Source organism: Rhamphochromis sp. 'chilingali' (genome assembly GCF_963969265.1).
Source record: "Rhamphochromis sp. 'chilingali' genome assembly, chromosome: 13".
Classification (NCBI taxonomy): Eukaryota; Metazoa; Chordata; class Actinopteri; order Cichliformes; family Cichlidae; genus Rhamphochromis; species Rhamphochromis sp. 'chilingali'.
This window is the reverse complement of record NC_137940.1, coordinates 26,217,649-26,239,882: the sequence shown is the minus strand read 5'-3', so window position 1 is coordinate 26,239,882 and position 22,234 is coordinate 26,217,649. Positions and strand designations below refer to the sequence as shown.

At 41.5% G+C, this 22,234-nt stretch overlaps 1 protein-coding gene across 1 annotated transcript in view; it reads left to right on the top strand.

The window, feature by feature from the left end:
- The window catches only part of frmpd3 (FERM and PDZ domain containing 3), a 92,408-nt gene that overhangs the window by 58,372 nt on the left and 11,802 nt on the right, over positions 1–22,234 (top strand). Inside the window, exons 2-6 of the mRNA XM_080901584.1 lie at positions 16,526–16,635; positions 16,746–16,900; positions 16,988–17,090; positions 17,389–17,434; positions 18,065–18,169. Coding sequence (XP_080757710.1) covers positions 16,598–16,635; positions 16,746–16,900; positions 16,988–17,090; positions 17,389–17,434; positions 18,065–18,169 — 447 coding nt within the window. The 5' untranslated portion in view covers positions 16,526–16,597. The remainder of the gene's footprint in view (positions 1–16,525; positions 16,636–16,745; positions 16,901–16,987; positions 17,091–17,388; positions 17,435–18,064; positions 18,170–22,234) is intronic.

Below are 22,234 nucleotides of genomic sequence, written 5' to 3'. Positions count from 1 at the left end.
GGATCACTGTGTTGTGCATTCAGTGCTGCTCGTCTGCATACTCTGGTAGTAACCAGTGGTTATTTGAGTTACTTTTGTCTTCCTGTCACGTCAAAGCAGTCTAGCCATTCTTCTTTGACCTCTGGCATTACCAAGGCATTTTCTGCCAGTGAACCGCCACTCAATGGATATTTTCTTTTTCAGACCATCCTCTGCAAACACTAGAGATGGTTGACTGAGAAAATCCCAGTAGATGAGCAGATTCTAAAATACTCAGACCATCTTATCCTCATTCTGATGCTTGGTTTGAACTTCAGCTGGTTGTCTTGCCTAAATGCATCAAATTTTTGGGTTATTATTTATTTGTGTTAATAAGCAAACTGATGTACCTAATAAAATGGGAGGTGAGTGTAAAATATTTCGCTGAGTGTCTATTTGAGTAAAAAGTAATGATACCTTTGGCTCTGTGAAAGGACAGGAAATACAATTCATGTAATTCTCAGCTGTTTTAATGTGTACATGTCAGCATTTTGAGTAGGTATTAGATCATCATCATCATCTTTATTTATAAAGCATTTTTAAAACAACCACAGCTGACACAAAGTTCTGTACATTACAAATAAATAACACAAGATCCACAGAAACAACAAACTGTTAGCTAAAATAAAAAAAAGCTTTGACATCATTTAACTGGGAGGTTTCAGGAAAAAAAAGATGGCATAACTGGTGAGAAGCTAACTGGTAATACAAAAATGTTTTATATCTAACACTTAAAAATTTCAGGCTCAAGAATCAACACAGCTCATTTCACTCAGAAGAATTCAGAAATACCTTAAAATGAGAAACACTTTAAGTGTTTGACTGACTTGTTTAAGTTGCGCATTTAGTTAGATACAACACCAAAAAGCTATGCTGACACATTACAAAACCTCAAACAGATTGAATGCACAGCAGTGGATGTTGGTCAGCGATGAGGCAAAAGAAGAGTCAGGCCTAGCTGGACCCAAGTGTGCACGCAGCGGGAACACAGCAACTCAGCAGGCCTGATAATTACACACCCTGATGGTAGAGCCACTTTGAATTCTCTGCACACTGCCAAAACATACCAGCACTAAGATAAGTCACTGGTGAGAGACGGACACGGAGGGAAAGAAAGGGAGGGAGAACTGTTACAGAAGCTCCCAGATCAGCCAGACCCAGACAGCAGGGAAGCTCGCTTGCAAATCAACCGCTTGCTGCGTTCTGAACCTAAGGTGTGGAGTTTTCTGACAGACAAAGCCAATGCACTATGCTAATGGAGCAAATCTTACATTTTAACAGATCTTGCATAATCTTTGGCATACGTGGAATCATCTCATCGTGCCAATAAGCACGAGTAAAAACACTTTCCCAGTAAAAAACAGCGGTGTTAAAGAAGCAAAGAAGCCAGACACAGTAGAAGCTCAGTGAGTTATGTGCAGTATAGCACAGAGGTCAAACCAGGTATTGTGATTACTGGTGCGCTGCACTGTTACGCCCCCTTGTCATTAATACATGTAAATGCAAAACATGCACAGAACTGCTGTACACCAACCGACACAAGCTCATTAATATTCTCTGTTGGGCTTCTCGTGTTATCTCGAAATGAACAAAAAGCATTTGTAGCATCGGTTTTTGCACAGTTAAGCAAATTGCATGCATTAATATAGGGTTTGCTGAAGTGTGCCTGAGTGAGAAAATGTGCTTTGACTATTAAGATGCTGCCCAAATATAGAAAGCGTTGAGAGTGTACATGAAATCAACTGCATGTTGCAGACTGCAGAAGGCCACTTTAATGGCAGTCACGGAAGGGTGGAGCTGGGAGGGGCGTGTGGGTGATATCTCATGGGTGGCAGCGATAGGAGAGGGAGGAGGAGGAGGAGGGGGAAACAGCCATGCTGTATTTCTTAGAGAATGAGTGTGACTCTGTGTCGTTCCGCTGTCAGGCGAGCTGCTGAGAACTGCGTGCTTCACTGAAGGGTGACAGCGAAGAGACAGAGCCGCTCTGCTGCTGTCACTGCCACTCTGCCTCGCAGTTTTCAACTGTGGACAACTGGATGTTGTAACTAGTTGCTGGACCTAAAGGGCTAATCATATCATTTCCCCCATGAATGTAAAAGCTGTAGCCAAAGCCAGATGTTAGCTAATGGTGTCATTTATAGCAACTTTGAAAAAATAAAAACTAAAACACGAAGGAGTCTGGAATTGATTTTGTGAAGGTTGGGAGTCTCACCTCCTACACTCGTGTCTTATTATTTACAGTATTTATACATCCTGAAAGGTTAGGTTGGGTAAATAAAAAAACTAGATCAGGAATGAAAACTGAAGCAGTCACACAGGAAAGATTCAGAGTCTTGTCAAAGCAGAGGCTGCTGAGTAAACTTCGGGGAGAGAATAATGCAATGCAGACCTGGCTTTCTCCTTTCAGCTCCTGACTGATGAATCAAATGTTGTCAAGTGGAACCTCCGCAGCCTGAGAGCATAGATTCACAATAACCAGCCAGGGAAACCGCATCGCCTCCCTATCTTATTGGTAGGAAGCTTATTGGAATATGACGGCTGGTCTCTTTTCCTGAATTGCTTTTTCCACTTAGGAAATATTCTTCATTGCTTACATCCCTGCCTTTATATTTCATCTGATATTTTTTTCCTCTCCTCAGTTTCGCTGCCGTGTGGCTTCATTTAGTTTTTAAACTAATTCCCCATAGCTGCTCTTTTGCACCACCACACTATAATTTAAAAGAAGGCAAACACATTCAATCATATGCGTAAACAGTAGCGCTGCCATGGCGATATATAACAGACTGGAGGTTAATTTTTTACTGGTGTTTCCCCCCCCCCATTTATTTCATTTTAATTTATGGTTATTGGACTATCAAGCAAGCGTACTGTATGACTCAGGGTAAATTTTTTGAGACTGCCATCAAACAAGTGAGTGTACTTTTGCATGAATATTAAAATGAACTTAAAAAAAAAAATTCTCTGCATTCACTCAACCTCAAACGAAACTGAGAGAGGTGGCCGCTTCCATCTTCCTCGGTTTTAAAGAGCTTATCCACGCTGTTATGAATTAGAAGCAGCTTATACTGTATCACAGGTATATAAAACTTCGTATTTTAAGGCTGGGATGGTGACTCTCGGTCTCACATAGTATAACGTCAATGCAGATGAATAAAAACAAAAAAAAAAAGGACAGAAATATTACATTTATTTATGACCTCTACAGGTGTGCCGCAGTGTGTGGACGTTTAAACCTACCACTTTCCTTCTATAAACATTTGCTTTATGACCAAGAAAGTGAGGGGAAATTCTTCACAACCTATTACATGGATGAGCTGGCTCTCTTCACCTCCTGCACCTTTTATCAGAGAGGATCACGCTCAGGAACAGTCTGAGCTTCTGTTTTATGGCACGTTTTAATGGACTGTCGCTATGGGAGAAACCGGCTGTCAGACACGGTTTTGCCATCGTGAGACATGGCGTGTACTGTTGAGTGTGACCCAACTGTCAAAAAAGTCCACATGTTGGGACTGAGCCTGTGAATGACAGCAGCTGATCTAAGGTGTGTGTTACCAGGGATTCAAATAATGGTTCGGGATTGGCAGCAGACTATGTGAACTGGACGAGCAACCGGCTCAAGTCACTATGCTATTCCATAAAAAAAATGGAAAATAAAACGCAGTTGGACTCAAACGCACTGTGCATAATTACAACCATATACCTATAAAAGAGCAGAAACATCTGTCTTCGATTACTGACAAAACAGGAGAGATATTTTCTCAAGATAAAGAAGTGGATCTATCAAATGACCAAATAAAAACCAGGGTGTCAGTCTTTAAGATGCTTCACCAGGTTTGTGTGCTGCTGTTCACGTGTTCTGCTGCTAGTGATGGGAGGGGCTGGGCCATTGTGTGTGTTTTTTTTCTTAACAACCCTATTCTGTACATATGTTGCCTATTATATATACAATACTGTAAAAAAAAAAAAGTCATAATTTTCATCACACTTTCAGAATCGTCAGCATAGTTTCTGGTGACATCCCTAGTTACAGTAAAGGTTTAAGCTGAAAGTAAGCATTTTACAAAAAAAATATGAATATAGATTAATGAGAAGACTCCACATTGGTGACATATCATTAGAAATTATGGCTGCCATTAACCTTATTAGCAAATTATTTGCAGAACTAGAGCAGGGCGATATGACCAAAAAACATTTGAAAATTTGCGATAACGATATAATTGACACGAGACAAAATACTTTACAACTCCTCAACTTTATTAGTGCAAAAAAAAAAAAACATCAATGTATTTCCACTTAAACAAGCAGCTTTTTTAAGTGCATTAAAGTTATAGAAAAAATTAACAGTGCAAATGCAATTCCTTGCTGACAGTTTAACCAAAAGGCATTTCCAGTGGAAATTAGCTGACATATCCTCAGCATAACCATGTATAATATCCACAAAACTTAAAAGAGGTTCTACACACACAATACGGTAATATTATGGTGAAGCACAGTTCGCATCACTCCGCCAGGCTCCTGCCTACGATAGCCGTAATGCTCCAACAATCCATCAAGCGGTGCGGCTTCGTAGCTCAGCAAAGTCGTACTGAAACATTTGACAGATTTTCGAGCGCCATGTACCACATAAAATCGTTTCGAGGTCAGTAAACACAACCAGAATTCATACATAAGACACACGGGATTATAAGGGGCACTGTCGATTTTCAGAAAAATTAAAGGATTGATTTTAAGTGTGCCGTATTTCCCAAAAAACACGATAATAACGATGGCCCGCTAGCACGCTCTACCAAAAATAGTGTTTTGTTGTGTATCTGACGGATGAAAGCTAAACCAGTTCCACACCACTGAAGTTGCAGCATTTTTACAAACCAGTTCCGGTTCATCCGTTTCATTTAATGATCCACTTTCGCTCTTCTCATTCTGCGTCGCTGCCATGTGCGTATGTAAACAAAGGCACTGCGCATGCGCATTTTACCCATATTACCCATATTCTATCGCGATATTTCATTTTCCTATCGTTGCCCAACATTACACCGGTATTACCGTGAACGGTAGGATATAGCCCAGCCCTATGCAGAACTGTTTGCAATTAACTGTCATATAGGAATTGCCTTTCTATTCAACTAAACTATTCCCAGTTGCGTTTAGGTGCAATTATTGCATGTGCCTTCGGAATTATTGATTTTTTTCTTTATTCTGAATAAATGAATGAAGCACCGCATTTATAGACTCCCTTTTAGTTGACTTTGGTGTACACTCAACTCTCAGGTTCAGACGTCTGCCTGCATTTAAGGAAGCAAAAGCACTCATGTTAGGCTACGTTCACACTGCAGGCGAAAGCGCATCAAATCCGATTTTTTTGACCCTATGCGACCCATATCCGATCATGCTATGACAGTGTGAACGGCGCAAATCCGATATTTTCAAATCCGATCTGGGTCACTTTCGTATGTGGTACTGAATCCGATACATATCCGATGTTTTAGAAAGCGACTGCTGTTTGAACGGTCAAGTCGCATTAAATCCGCCTTTTACGTCACCGACACAAGACTGAAGCCAATTATCAGCGCCCGAGAAGACATCGCGAACGCTTCCTGGCCATCCAGTGTAGATGTCAGTGAAACTGTTGGGAAGACAATGTAAACATTTTATTTGTACTGTATAATCTGCAGATTCTGACAGAAATCTGCAGCTATCCTTTGAAGCACCGCTCCTCTCTTAAACAGCAATAAGGATCATTATTAGGTTATTTACATTATTATGTAAATAACAAAATAACTTAAAGCAAAAATTGGGAAACGTAAAGTCCGAAGTCTTTATATTAACGGCCATCAGTCAAACAATACTGTTTGTTCTTGGTCTAAACAGAGCGCGTTGTGTGTGACATCTTCTTTTGCGCATGCGGGCCGCTTTGAGCGTTCACACTAGAGCGCGTTTGCTGTCGCATTTTATTTGTAGTGTGAACGAGGAGACAAAAAAATCGGATTTGATCAAAAAATCGGAATTGAGCATTAAGACCTGCAGTGTGAACGTAGCCTTAGAAAAACTGACTTTTCCCTGAGTAGAGCTCAAACTTAACGCACAAATAAGAAAAAATTCAATGTGATATTTTCTTGAAAAGAAACAAAGTAAGAGGGAGATCATCAAACCCTCACATTAAATAAAATCAAACTGTTGCTTTTTAAATGGCAAATATTAAAGCTTTATTTGTACTTGTTTCAGGTCTATGGATTCTTTTTTGTTATCATAACACTTTATGAGAACATAAATCCACCAGTTTTGGTTAAGCTGTCTTGTAGACTGCGTCCTTTGGAAGGTGGGACATTGTGATTTCCATATTGTGGTGAAGGCTATGTGGTTATATGATCACATTAATGATGTAGGAGTGAGTCAGAGGAGCAGCTTAGCCCGAGACTAACAGGTCAGCACACTACACTCAAGTGGAACAAAGAGAGCTTCAAACATATGGCAGATGTGGCTTTTTTTTTATTATACTTGTGCATCAGGATGTACGAAATGGCGATTCAACCCCTCGGGGATTATTACTGAGAATTACATTAAGTGAACTTAATGCGTCACTCCTGTTTTTGTCTTTTTTTAGTGTCTGCAGGTCAAACTGACACAAAAATATATTTAATATATGTGTGCCATGACTCATTTGCTTAAGATTGGAGTTATATATTAAATATTAGAGTTATAGTACATGCAAATACACCTGTTTATATCGCCCAGATAACCCTATAGGACGTAATATGATAATACCTGTCCACTATTATTTATTTTCATTTGTCATGTTTGAGGTGCTAACAAAAACAGAGTGATTTCTTGAAGACGTCCCCAGCTGTAGCGTGAGTGCAATCTGTGCAAGAATGACAAGATGTCAGTGATTTAACAAGGCTGCAGCTTCTGCTGAAACCGAAAAATAGGTTTCAGCGTCTTCTTGCTTAATGGGATTTGGAGAAGAAAGCAAAGTTTTGTGTCATATCTTTCTCAAGGTTGTGAACTCCGTCGTGAAGAAGTCACATCCTCTCCAAACCAGACTCGAATTTTCAGATCCTTTTCAATAGTTCCCATCTCCATCTCAAAGACAACTCCTCGTTGAGACACGGCAAGCAAAAACACATTTAGGCAAAGCATGCACCACTCTATTTTCACAAACTGTTTCACACTTTTTGGATTGCTTGCACTCAGTGTGCCATTGATACGGGTTCCCTATGAGCTGATCCTTTTTCCTCCTTTTTTAAACTATGAATTGCATGAAAGCAGAAATTTTCATTATTTTTGGAACAGTCATTTATAGTGGTGAAACAATTTGGAAAAGAGGACATTTGTAACACGTGCATTGCATCCAGCTGTTTCAACTTCAAGGCTTAATAACTAGTTTTCATTTATGACTACTCCAGTCAGTAGGGCGCATCACACTGATGTGTTTCCACTCAAATAATTTCACCCCAAAGAGCAAAGAAGGGACCAGCAATTCAGGAAGTAAAAGTAATAAACTGGCACATCTTGTAAAATGAGTATTTGGTCTTTTACTACATTTTACATTCATATGAAAAAGGAAGTTTTAATCACAGACTCTACAGGCCTCGGTTAGTTTGTCAAAGATTAAAGCTCATAACAGTTGGAGTGGGAAAAGGAGGACTTTTTTGGAAGGGTTTCAAGAACAAAGCCTCTTCTTTCTATAAAGAACATGGCAGCACAGCTTAGGTCTGAACAAACCTCAAGACTTCTGGAACAACATCTTTTAGACAGATGATACCAAAGTGGAGATGTTTGCCCATAAAGTCCTGACACAAACGCAGAACACCTCACATTACAAACACCTCATATAAGCTGTCAAAAATGGCAGTGGAGGGGTGATGGTTTGGACCCAGGCACCATCACAGTTAGTGAGTCAACCATCAACTTCTCTGTATACCAAAGTATTCTCCAGTCAAATGTAAGGATATCTGTCAAGCTACAGCTAAAACTTGACCAAAAATATGTAATGAAAAAGGGGAATGATCCCAATTGCAGCAGCAAATCTACAACACGAGCGCTGAAAATGAAAAGCCTCAAAGCATTGCTATGACCAGTTAATGTTCAGATCTCAACCTGACAAAAATCCCACAATGGGACCTTAAGAAAGGATAAGCCATGCGCAAAAGAATGCCCGAAAACCCCAATAAACGTAAGCACTCTTCACATTTTAATGAAGAGTGCAATCACAATGTTGAGAGAGATGAGTAAGTAATTCAGAAAACTATTATGTTAAGGTATTCCTGCCACAACCTACTGAATCGTGGGGTGTACTTCGTTTTTCATATGACTGTGTAGAGTCCTGTGAAAACTTCCATTTCCACATGATTGCAGTGGGTAGAGGCCATGTATGTAAAGAGAGGACAGTGTTCATTGGTATTAGTCAAGTAGGCACACAGACACGAGTGTGAAAGCATAGGTAAGCAGGTCAGATATGGTAGAGCTAACTTACACTGAGGAAGGACTTACGGTAAGTCACTGTTATTTACGGTGGCCCTGAGAGGCCAAACGGTCTGCAACTTAAGAAAACATCAACAATAAGAAAAACGCTGCAAAAGCACACAAAACACAACGGAAATAGAAAAAACGACAACAGAAATAGGAAAAAACAGATTTCCAAAAGCACAAAGGAAGTGTTTCTGGGGAGACAATAACCCGACGGACTAGTTGCAGGAACCCAAAACATGCTAGGTGTGTTTTATCGTGGTTCATATAATACTGATGACGGATTTTTAGGCTAATAGTTAGGCTAACACACTTACCTCTCATCTTTTCTTTCCTCACAAAACCGATAGATCCTCCACTTCTTTTAAGTGTCTCCCAGCGCAATTCTTAGCATATTTTGGTTCCTGCAACTGGTCCGACGGGTTATTGCCTCCCCAGAAACACTTCCCTTGTGCTTTTGGAAATCTTTTTTTCCCTATTTCTGTTTTCTTTTTTCCTATTTCCGGTGTCGCTTTTCCTATTTGTGTTTTGTTTCTTCCTATTTCCGTCGTTTTTTGTGTGCTTTTGCGGCGTTTTTCTTATTGCTGGTGTTTTCTTAAGTTGCAGTCCGTTTGGCCTCTCAGGGCCACTGTAGTTATTGCTATTTAAAATGAATGAATATATATATATATATATATATATATATATATATATATATATATATACACACACACACACACACACACACACACACACACGTGTGTGTGTCACAGAAGTGTTTGGATATGTTTCTTTTGACAGACTGGATGAAACTGCACAGTTTTACTGAAGGACAGGAAGGAAGGAACTTGCAAGATTAAGGAAGAAAAGCAGTGTGCAATCTACTTCCAATTTTAGCCAGGGGACTAAAAAAGGTTTTAAATGATTCAATCCTACAGATAAAATACACAATGAAACAGAATTTCATATCAGCCTTCACTTTCCCTGCAGAATGGATTGGGTCGTATTCCCCAGTTGGATTTCTGCACGTCTGGCTCAGGCGGACTGCATTGACAGAAGGGATTAGGCCCAGTGCCGATGGCTTCATTTGATTGGCTCTCTTGGTGCAAAGGTCTGTCTGTGTATCGCAAATGAGAAATTCTAAAATCTTTTGTAAAAACAAAAAACAAAACAACATAAATATTTAGTGAACGTTTTATCGCAGCCTGCAACTGAAAACAGATTAAAGACAATGGCTGCTGATATGTCAAAATGACTTTCCTGTTTGACATTTCCTAGAGGCCAAACATGTGACAGAAAAAGTATCTTTGTCTGGGAAGGCTCATTTCACAGTACACTGAGGAGATTATTGTGTCGCCTCTTTCATAATCCTAACAGGATTTCTCCAGAATCAAGGATTTGCTACATATGATACAAAATGTTGGCAAGACTGTTGGCTGAACTTTGGTTGACAGAGGATGTCTGCGATTGAACTAGTAGTATCACTATGCACTTTAAATCCACTGCTCAAAAAAAAAAAAAAAAAAAAATGTGGGCACTTAAGTTAAAATAGAGGGATATCATCCTGTCCAGTTAGGAGACATAAACCATTTTAGCAGTTTTGGTCCACCGGAGAGGCAACAGCATAACAATCCTTCAAAAAGGAAATGGTTTTGCAGGTGGTGGCTGCAGACCATAGCTGTCTCCTCATCTCTCCTGAATGATTTCTCTCTAGTTTCACTTTTTGCTAGTGCCATGTTACTATATCTGCTGCCTATTCGGGCTGCTCATCCAGAAGGGCACAGCCATACTTGGTGTCATGAGAAGGTTTGCCTTGTCTCCCAGCACATTCTCAAGAGTGTGGAGGAGATAACAGAAGAGGGGCTCTTACACAAGGAGAGCTGGACAGAAGTAGCTGCTCATTTCTGTGAGGAGGAACAGGAAGAGCACTGCCGGAGGCCTAAAGAAACGACCTCCAGAGGGCATGTTTCTGTCTAAACTGACACAGACAGACTTTATGATGGCATCAGGGACCACTGTCTTTAAGTGGGACTTGTGCTTGACTGGCATTCAACCAAGAACACCAGAAGAGGCAGGTCCACCCCTAGTGCCCCCTTCTCTTCACAGATGATGTTGCAGTCATCATAACATTCACCACACTGACTCCAGACTCTTTCACACCTGTGACAGGTGCACACTGTTAACCTCCTCTCAACTGTGAATAGAAAAGGGCTCCATCGGCAGACCTGACTTTGTGTTATACTGGAATCACATCTCAATTTCTTTGACCAAAGCAAACATATAACAAGAAGCACTCAGCGAGAGCAAACCTCCACTATGGCAGCTCACTCTCTCTGAGCATATTTACTTTTAAGAGAACAGTATTGTACATTGTGTTTTTTCTTTTTTTATTCTATTTTTATTTTTGTGGATATAGTGCATTTGTAACATTCATTTCATTGTTTACTCAATTCATTTAAATATTTAATAATAGATATATCAATTGAAAAAATGCTTTGATGGCATATTTATTTTGTTTTCTAAACCAAATTATACTTGTGAACATGCATTAAAACTGACATGTATTCAAATAGTTACATAGCAAAGTCATAATAATATAATATGATATTTACAATCCCCATAAACAATACAAAACAATGGAAGTAAGAAACATAATTTTAAATAGCTCTGTATATGATTATTATATGACCTTGAGACCAATCCAGTGGCCCTGACATGATCATTTACATTTTTATATAGTATTTTTTATATGTTGACAGTACACACGATGCTGGTAAGAGTCAGTTTCTACACCGTTTGTCCATTTTTGACCAGTATTAGATAATAATAATCTTTAAGTTGACCTTGAAGGCCTTGGTGGATGTGAGGCAAATTGTAATGGATTATTAACATGATCCCACTCTACAGCCCTACAGTGCTTTATTAACATTCTGTTAATGTACTACTGCTTGCTAGCAAGGACCCTATTAATAAACCAAACCAGTGTAACCAACTCTAATTTCTCTAAATGCCATTGCTGATGCCTTACAGTCTAATATGTATTCTTTAGCTACAAAACATAAGCTTGGCCTGTCCATCAGTCACAAATAATCACTGTGATACTACACACGTATTGTCTGACTTCTCAAGGCAGTGATCCAATAACACTCAGCTCCTTACAACAGTCCTCACTTTCCAATTAGTGCTGCACAACTCCCAAGTTTCTGATTGTGATTCCATCTCTGATTCATATTATAAGTTATATTCCAAGTGTTTAGCAGACTCAGTTAATCAGAGTGATTAACAATTAGTGTAACAGTAAAATAAGTGAAAATTCCTCAAGCATTAATGGTAAGTAGCCAGATAAATCAAAGTGCCATGGGTAAGTGTCATGCCAATTGTTGCTGAAATTGACTCTTTGATTCTGTAATTAATATAATAATTAAATTGTAATTAAGAATCAACATTTGAGATGCCGCATCCAAAAGGATAAGCCGCAACTACCGCATGTGGGAATAGCCTAAACTAACACTCAGTTTAAATAACGTTGCACAAGCAGAAAAAACGTTGCATTCATTGATTCATGCATGAAAAAAGCTCCATGGCCTGTTTTGCTATTTGACTATTGTTCTGCAATATTCACAACAAACAGTCAAATTGATAACGTTGCCATGCAAGACATTTCTTTCATTATCAAAGTTGTATAGTTTATATATGTCCTTTGTGTCTGCGTGTTCTGACATGTGATGTAAAATGATATTTCAGCTAAATTTGCTCTTTTCCACCACTTATCTTTCAGGCTCCCAGAATATGCTATTGGCCGATCTGGATATGTCCTTAGACAGACATACAGGCACAATGAATTTAGTTATTGAGTATCTGCATTATCCTTTCCTAGCCCTAGATAATGCTGAGTGCGTTTAACAAGGACAGACAACGTCCGCTGGACGGTTTGGGAGCAATCCAGACAATAAATTGAGCTGAAAGTTAAAAACCAGAAACATCTGAGCAAACTAAGCAAATGCAAGTTGGCAGCAGGGACTTTAAGTGGACAGAAAAGTGGACAGCTACAGGAGAGACAACATATTTAAACTCTCCTCGATAGTTCTCAGTGGTATGTCTAATTTCGCTGAACAGGAGCATTTCTCTTTATAATGTCTACAATGCCCTTCATATATTCTTTGATGGTAATTTGGGTTATCATAATGTAAATGTTCCCGTGGTAGCTATTTCTGCATCATTCCCATTGTAAAAATGCTATTCAAAACCCATAACATTTAAAGTGCTTTTGAACGTGCTTCATTTATGTAATTATATGTGGCAATATATATATATATATATATATATATATATATATATATATATATATATATATATATGTATATATATATATATGTATATATATATATGTATATATATATATATATATATATATATATATATATATATATATATATATATATATATATGTGTATATATATGTATATATATGTATATATGTCATGTATCTCAGCTATAATTCCCAGTCTCAAACTTGCAATCTTCCCAGACTACTGTAATGTTCCCCTCTCTCATCTTACTAAGAAACAGCCACAGGTCAACTACAGTGCATAAAACTCTGCTGCTTTGTTTTAATGAGGACCAAAAAGAGTGTGCATGTAGAGTGTTCTATTGAAATCGATTTTAAGACCTTTTTATTGGTTCATACTAAAAGGGCAAAAGTTTGATATAAGCCAGGCAAGACCTGGTAGCTGGACAGACACATTATGGATAAAACAACAACAAATACAAATTGAAATATTGAATTGAAAGAAAGAGAAAGAGGAACACGGCACAACAAACTTAATTTAGATTTTATCCTAATGTAGATGGACTGCACTGAATGTTGAGAGACTGCCTGACTGGTTGGTGTAGTGTTGCCAGTTTTGACATTACTTCGGAACTACTAAGCATTATGAAATACAGCGTCTCTCTAAACTACTGATAGGTCTGTTAGGGTGCAGACCTGGAAAGATGATAAGTAAAAAGATCCTTTTTCCTACACCCTGAGGCCTAGGAGACAGCTGCAGACTGCGGCACTGAGGAGGGTCAGGTATATGATGCCTTGACCTCAAGGGGCCTGAGGAAGTGTTGGCATCTAGCCACAGTGACTGCAGGGTGATGAGAGAGCGTCTAGCTAGCCCTTTCTATATCTTGTAGTGGCCAGATCGCTATTCTTATCCACCCACTATCCCTCCATCCGGTCGAGCTTCAACAAGCTACTGAGAGCTGTAGTCATAGCAACGTACAGGCTTGGCGATGCCCTTGGGGATCATTTCTTGACAGAATTCCTCGGTGTCTTCTCTAAAAGGTTGGCCCCTCTGCTGAATAGCTGTTTATCTTTGCAGATGTGCAAGCTTCAGTGTCCGCTGGCTACCTTCATCTCTCCGCTTCTGCTCTGTCCTGTTTTTTTCCTCAATACTTTAGAATACCAAAACTAATCTCTGAATTAAATGAGGAATCTAAAGCTGTAAAATCTATGTGGTATTCTCAAAGCCATCGGCTGAAAACCAGATAGAAGAGAATGTATTCCTTTGTCCCTGAGTTCATAGCGGTTACCTGCAGTTGTATAATAAAGTTATCGCTGGAAATGAGCAATTTTAGCTACAGCATAGACTCTTCTACAACAAATGTACAAGTGCAGGCCATTGTTTCCCTGCTTAGTTCACAGATCTTGCCTTTCACTGCACTGGAGGTGTTTGCAGTGACACACATACCTGAGAAACAGCCTGTCAGGATTCATAAGAATGGGTATCCTTCTGGTAAGTGAAAAAAGAAGCTGTGAAATGTTAGAGGGACAGAGAAAAGAAGAATAACTGGGGGAAGAAGTGCACCATCAGAATCCACTGCCAAAGTCAAATGAGAAAATAACCGATCTCAATCAAAAATGGGTAATCTTCTGTTGGAGGCAGAACCAGCTGGTGCAGCGTCATTTGTCACCGCCGTGCACCTTTGATACAGACGGATGATCCCTCATAAGTCAGCTGAATGTCGAAGACAGAAATTTTTTTATATGAATCTAATCTTTTTAAATTATTAGCATAATTGAAATTCAAAGCACATGCAGCGTAATGGATTGTTAGTCATGGACCGAGCACAATATGAAGCCTATCTATGATACATCTACTCTCATCTGATACCATGACACAAGGTAGAGATCAGCAATGCATCAATGGAACTGCAAATGAGCCGTGCTCCCTCATAAGCCACTGTTATCAGAAACAACAAGTGACAGGAATATGAATCTGGACTATTGACTAATGTGACTACTGACAGTTTGTTCTCTGCCTGTGGCACTCAGAAAGGTATTTGCTCTCAACAGTACCCCTGCATAATAATCCTGAGCAGTGCTGTCATGCTCTTTCTGTTTTGGGCCATCTGCAGCATTAACATTACAATCAGCGTCTCTCTCTCTCTCTCTCTCTTTAGCCAGCAGTCAGCAGAGTCCTAGATCACAGATATGAGCATAAATATCTGGCTCTCTATCCCTCGCACAATAATTTCCATTTTTTCTGCTACAAACACAGAAACCCACATGCTACATTCACACTCAGTCTTTCAGTAATCTTGCTTTCGCTGCCTCCCACACAGGCATCTGCAAAAGAGCATGTGTGGTTCATGGGAGTAGTTTGGTCCACACTTGCAGAAACTGGCAGAATCAGAGACCTTAATGTGTTTCATCCTGTGTGTGTGTAACGGAGCGAAGGTGATTTTATTTCCACAGTGTCGTTTTTTTAAAGGAAGGAAACCTTCCTCCAAACGGACAGAGCAGTGGAGCCGCCAAGGGAAAGCACACGATTAAAAAACTGTCAAATTAAAATATAATTTATTATATTTAAATAGTTAAAAATGCAAAATGAATTAAAACAACCTTGGCCAAGGGGTAACACAATAAAAAGCAATAAAACACAACATTAAAAGTCCAGTGGCATCCGCCACGATATAAAAGTCACAAAGAACTAAAAAAGTCCAGCGAAGTGATGTAAAAGGGAAACCCAGCGGCGTCCTCGCCTTCCTCCCCGCATTCCGCGTCCTGGTACGCTGAAGAAAGGGAGGGAGCGGCAGTCACTATTCTTTTCAGCAATTTTCATTCAATAAAAGGGGCTAAGTCGAAGACTTACCCCAGGTGGGCAGAGCTCTCAACTCCGCCCGCCGCTTCTTTAAAACTGCAAGTCGGCACCAGCTGTCTCGCCGCCTCTGCTCTCCCGCAGTGCACAAGCTGGGCTCTCGTTACTACTGCCGTCCGCCTGTTCGCTCCGCGTCCCTAGTCGCTGGTGCTGTCCGTCCTCTCCTAACGCCCAGCTCCACCAGCCCCTTCGGCTTGCAGGCGCTGCCGCCTGGCACCACTTACTCCTGGCCGTCTCTCAAGCCTCTCGGTCGAACCCCTTCCTTTGGTCTGCCAGGCCCTCTTATTGGCCTCTCTGGGATCTCTCGCAGGTGTGATCAGTTTATTATCAGGTAGGGGCGGAGTCTTTCCAGGACAGGTGTTCAATTTAAATAAGATAAAAACATGCAATAAAGCTCATACAAACAAATCCAATATACAATATTAAAATATTAAAACAGATAAAACATTGCAAAACATGCACAATAAAAACTCTAAATAACTTGTCCCGTTTTACCCCGTGACATGTGCATTATGTTACTGTTCCTTGATAAGTGCAGCTTTCCTGAAGGTGTGCTTCAAAGGGCAGGTACTTTTAACAAATATATTTTACCGCCTACATTTTTACCTGCATCCCGCACACTCACTCGGTACAACAAACAACCTTAACCAAAGCCAAATGCAACTTGTCAGCTGTTGAAGATGTCTGGGATTGTAATCTTGAGTGTTACATTTTTCAGCTTCACATTTATGATTTTATTTTTCCCTGTAGCAGTGTTCCAAGATGTGCTTAGATAAACTCAGCACATTAAAACAACAACAACAACAAAATAGTATTTTTGCTGCTGTCAAACCAGGAAAATTTTTATTTCAGTTTCTCACATCCCCCCCCCCCCCCCCCCCCCCCCCCACCCCCCTTGTTCCCCTTCTTTTGAGCAGGTGAATGATTGCCAAACAGAAAGCAGCCTTTGCAGTGCAAACCTGTCCCATGCTGCCCCGTCCTCTCAGGGGATGGCCAAGGTCCAGGATGGACACACGAACGCACGCAGGTACATGCTGCTTTTTTCGCACTAGTTTTTCTCAAAACAAAATGCACATTCATCACTGTCTCTGTGTGCACTTGCCCCTTTTTATATCTGAATATCTGTGTTCTATATAGCACTGCAATGTTAGAGGAGAGCCAGGATGGTATGGACAGTGGTACCCTAAGTCCTGCCTCCGCTCGACAGGTCACCATCCAGCGCCACCCGACTCAAGGCTTCGGCTTCATTGCAGGCAGCCAGAGACCTGTCATTGTACGCTCCGTCTCTGCTGGTTAGTGTTCATGTATGTGAGAAAGCCAGCATTCAGATTTCAGGTTTCTCTATGCTGCATGCATATGGTATCCCGTTTCATTTGCAGACGGCCCCTCCTTTGGCAAGCTTCTTCCCGGAGACCAGATCTTGGCTATTAACGAGGAGACGGTGAGCGACGCGCCCCGAGAGAGAGTCATAGACCTTGTAAGGTAACATCCTTTACTGTCCCAGGAGGGAGGGGGGGTGGAGGGAGGAGGGAGGAGGGGGTGGCATCGGGGGCAGGTGATCAGCAGCGCAGGTGAAGGGGAGTAAAAGTGGTGAGTGTGAAAAGGAACAAAGTGTTTCTTATTGCTGGCGATGCGTTACATCAACCCAAACCTGCGGATGAGTCAGTCACTTTTGCAGCTGAAGAACGGCAAAGGAGACAGCAGCTATAAACTGGGGGCCTCCAAATACCGTGCAGTCCTTGGCATTTTCTAACCCACTCCATTCTCTGTTGTTCCATAGACGCTGCAAAGACACGATAGTTCTCACTGTGCTGCAGCCCCATCAGGTAGTAAGCTGGGAAAATCGCTTTCTTTCCTGTTCCTGTCCTTCAGGATTTCTCTTACTTCTCATCAGTCAATAATAAACACTTCCACTTTCAGCCTGAATCTATACAGTTCTCCCTCATAATAGTACACACCAATGCAGTGCAGGCACACATTAGTATTCGCTGCCATGCTTTACACGCTAGAGTGATTTCTTTTTCTGGTCACCCCTCAGAAGAACTCTAAGTGAGCATATTAGCACCTACATGAGACCTTATTAAATAAAGACTCTTCTGTGTATGCACAGATAAATACAGAGAAAAAGGAAAAGCACCACTAACCATCTGACTAAACTGGACATTGTTAGATGGTGAAACCCTGACATTATGAAAGCGCATGAAAGCTCATTATCCATGTACTGATAATACTAAGTGTTAAAAAATTTTATTTAGTTAAAAAAACAACCAGTTTTAAATACTGAAAATGGGGTAAGGCTAATGTTAAAAGTTTGCACTTATCCAGTTGTCGCATTGCAGTAGCATTAGCCTGCTCTCCAATATGTCTCTTTAGCACCAGCAGTCGGGGGGGCTTTTCTTTCATTTATGTCTCATCCTCTAAGCTGAGTTCCTCTCCCACTCTCTTCTCATCCTCAGTCACCTAAATCTGCCTTCATAAGTGCAGCCAAAAAGGCCCGCCTGCGAACAAACCCGCCCAAAGTGCGCTTCTCAGAGCAAGTGTCCATCAGCGACCCGGACTCAGTAAGTTCAACTTGTCGCGTCTCTACGTCATGCACACGCGCGCAAACACAGACCTCCTGTGCATTTCTCTTGGTTTGATCAGCAGCCACAAATGCTTTCAGAAATCCTTAAGCATCCTCTCACCATCCTTTTAGGATGTTCAATCATCCTGTTTGTGTGTGTAGTGAGAAAGAGGCTGAGGCATTGAAAAAAAAACAACCTGTAGCCTCCCTCTTTTCAAAGCCATGTAAACAATCACAATATGACTTCATTTGTTTTTTTGACCATTATAGTCCAACCTTTCAACTCAGCTGCATATGGTAAACCTCCCAAAATCTCACTCTACTAATCAACATCCACACGCTACAGATAACACCTCCATTTCCAACAAAATGCTCCAGTAATAAAAGCATTTCTGTACAGTCCCCAGCAACATGTCAATCAAGAACACATTTAGGGAACATTAGCCCACGCAATAAATAAGGTGAAAGCAAAAACATAGCGGGAAACAGATAATCAATAAATTTAAAAAATCGGACAAAATTTTATTTTCCTTTTGTGTTAAGTTAATCAAAGAAGACAGAGAATACAATTGTTTGGTGCACGGACCACCAAATCACTGATCTTTGAATAAAGGCTTTTTTCAGTATCGATTTTACTATCTGCTATAGACTTACAGTGTCAGCAAAAAAGAGGGACAGTGACATAATAGTGTTGAGTTGTAATTTGCCTCTCTGGGCAGACTTTGCATATGTCAAACTGGTTCCAAATCACTGTAAACCAGCAAGGACAAAGGTGGTTGGCTTGTAATGGGAAGCGATAGACCTGTTTATGTGAGTCGCTTAACCAGTGCACCCTGGCTTTAGTGCTGCAGTATGGAGGAAGATCTGTTCACTCGTAACTCAGACTTCAGTTTCTTCCAATCTGCACAGAGGAACAGCTTGTTGAGTCTTTTGAATACTTAAGTTCTCCGAAAACAGACTGCTTGGGCATCTGCTGCGGACACAGCTCTCCGCTTAATCTAAATGCTTTTTGTGAGACAGATACTGTTGCAGTAAAATCCACATTTCTCTGCCGCGACTAGCAATGCCTGACTAATTTTCTTACCAACCTTGTCATATATATGTATATATATATATATATATATATATATATATATATATATATATATATATATATATATATATATATATATATAGCACGGAGGGAGGTTAGCCAACTAACGGAGTTGCAGAAAGGTGCGACAAATAAGGTGCCTAAGAAATACAGCAAGCTGTCCATACCTGAGGCCTTGGAAACTGCCAAGCAAAGACTCACAGCCTTGGCCAGCCGCTTGAGGAGGTACACCAGAGAGATAGAAGGCAGGAGAATAAACCAGCTGTTCTCCACAGAACCAGCAAAGGTGTACTCTCAGTGGCAAGGGAACAATAAGAGAACAGCACCACCAAGGCTGGAGACGGAGCAATACTGGAAGAGCATATGGGAGAAGGATGCAACCCATAACGGCAATGCTCAGTGGCTAGAGGATCTGAGGGCTGACCACAGCGACCTCCCTGAACAGGGTCCAGTAACCATCACAGTGGCAGATATCCAAGAAAGGGTCTCCAGTATGAAGAATTGGACAGCACCAGGGCCCGACATGGTTCACGCCTACTGGCTGAAGAAGCTGACTGCACTCCACGAGCGTCTGGCAGCACAAATGAACCAGCTGCTAGTTAACGAGAGACACCCGGAATGGCTAACTGAAGGCCGGACGGTCCTGATCCCCAAGGACCCCAAGAAGGGACCGGTCCCCTCCAACTACCGACCAATAACCTGCCTCAGTACTACATGGAAGCTCCTGTCAGGCATCATATCGGCTAAGATGAACAGGCACATGGGTCAATACATGAGCGGGACACAGAAAGGAATTGGCAAGAATACCAGAGGCGCAAAACACCAGCTACTGGTAGACAGAACAATCAGCCGAGACTGCAAGACCAGACTGACCAACCTGTGCACTGCCTGGATTGATTACAAGAAGGCCTATGACTCAATGCCCCACAGCTGGATACTGGAATGCCTAGAATTGTACAAGATCAATGGGACCCTAAGAGCCTTCATCAGGAACTCAATGGGGATGTGGCGTACAACACTAGAGGCCAACTCCAAGCCCATAGCACAAGTCACCATCAAGTGCGGGATCTACCAAGGAGATGCTCTGTCCCCACTGCTGTTCTGCATAGGCCTGAACCCCCTCAGTGAGATCATTAACAAGACTGGCTACGGATACCGACTACAGAACGGAGCAGTTGTCAGCCACCTCCTGTACATGGATGACATCAAGCTGTATGCCAAGAGTAAACGAGACATCGATTCACTGATCCACACTACCAGGCTATACAGCAATGACATTGGAATGTCGTTCGGACTGGAGAAGTGTAGTCGGATGGTAACAAAGAGAGGGAAGGTAGTCAGAACTGAGGGGATTGAACTACCAGAAGGCAACATTGCAGACATAGAGGACAGTTACAAGTACTTGGGGATCCCACAGGCGAATGGGAACCATGAAGAGGCCGCTAGAAAAGCTGCAACCACCAAGTACCTGCAGAGGGTCAGGCAAGTCCTGAGGAGTCAGCTGAATGGTAAGAACAAGATCCGGGCCATCAACACGTACGCCCTGCCCGTGATCAGGTACCCTGCTGGGGTAATAGGCTGGCCAAAGGAGGAGATAGAAGCCACTGACATAAAGACAAGAAAGCTCCTTACCATGCATGGAGGGTTTCACCCCAAATCCAGCACCCTGAGGCTGTACGCTAAGCGGAAGGAAGGGGGCCGGGGACTGGTGAGTGTCAGCACCACAGTCCAGGATGAGACAACGAACATCCAAGAATACATTAGGAAGATGGCCCCAACTGACCGAGTGCTCAGTGAATACCTCAGGCAGCAGAAACCCAAGAAAGAGGAGGGAGACAAGGAACCATCATGGAAGGACAGGTCCCTGCACGGTATGTACCACCGGCAGATAGAGGAGGTGGCTGATATCCAGAAATCCTACCAGTGGCTGGACAAAGCTGGACTGAAAGACAGCACAGAGGCACTAATCATGGCAGCACAAGAACAAGCTCTGAGTACAAGATCCATAGAGGCTGGGGTCTATCACACCAGGCAAGACCCCAGGTGCAGGCTGTGTAAAGATGCCCCAGAGACAATCCAGCACATAACAGCAGGGTGCAAGATGCTAGCAGGCAAGGCATACATGGAACGCCATAACCAAGTGGCCGGCATAGTGTACAGGAACATCTGTGCCGAGTATAACCTGGAAGTCCCGAGGTCAAAATGGGAGATGCCCCCAAGGGTGGTGGAGAATGACCGAGCTAAGATCCTGTGGGACTTCCAGATACAGACGGACAAAATGGTGGTGGCTAACCAACCGGACATAGTGGTGGTAGACAAACAGAAGAAGATGGCCGTAGTGATCGATGTAGTGGTTCCGAATGACAGCAATATCAGGAAGAAGGAACACGAGAAGCTGGAGAAATACCAAGGGCTCAGAGAAGAGCTCGAGAGGATGTGGAGGGTGAAGGTAACGGTGGTCCCCGTGGTAATCGGAGCACTAGGTGCGGTGACTCCCAAGCTAGGCGAGTGGCTCCAGCAGATCCCGGGAACAACATCGGAGATCTCTGTCCAGAAGAGCGCAGTCCTGGGAACAGCTAAGATACTGCGCAGGACCCTCAAGCTCCCAGGCCTCTGGTAGAGGACCCGAGCTTGAAGGATAAACCGCCCGCAGGGGCGTGCTGGGTGTTTTTTTTTTTATATATATATATATATATATATATATGTGTATATATATATATATATATATATATATATACATATATGTATATATATATATATATATATATGTATATATATATATATATATATATATATATATATACATATATATATATATATATAGAGAGAGAGAGAGAGAGAGAGAGAAACAAGACAAGAAAAACAGAGCTGGATTTTGGGAGGGAGGTTTATGGAGGATTTTATTTGGGCTGTGAGGCCGTTTCCTGCAGAATCATTATGGCTTATCACAGTAAAACCAACTCAAACTTC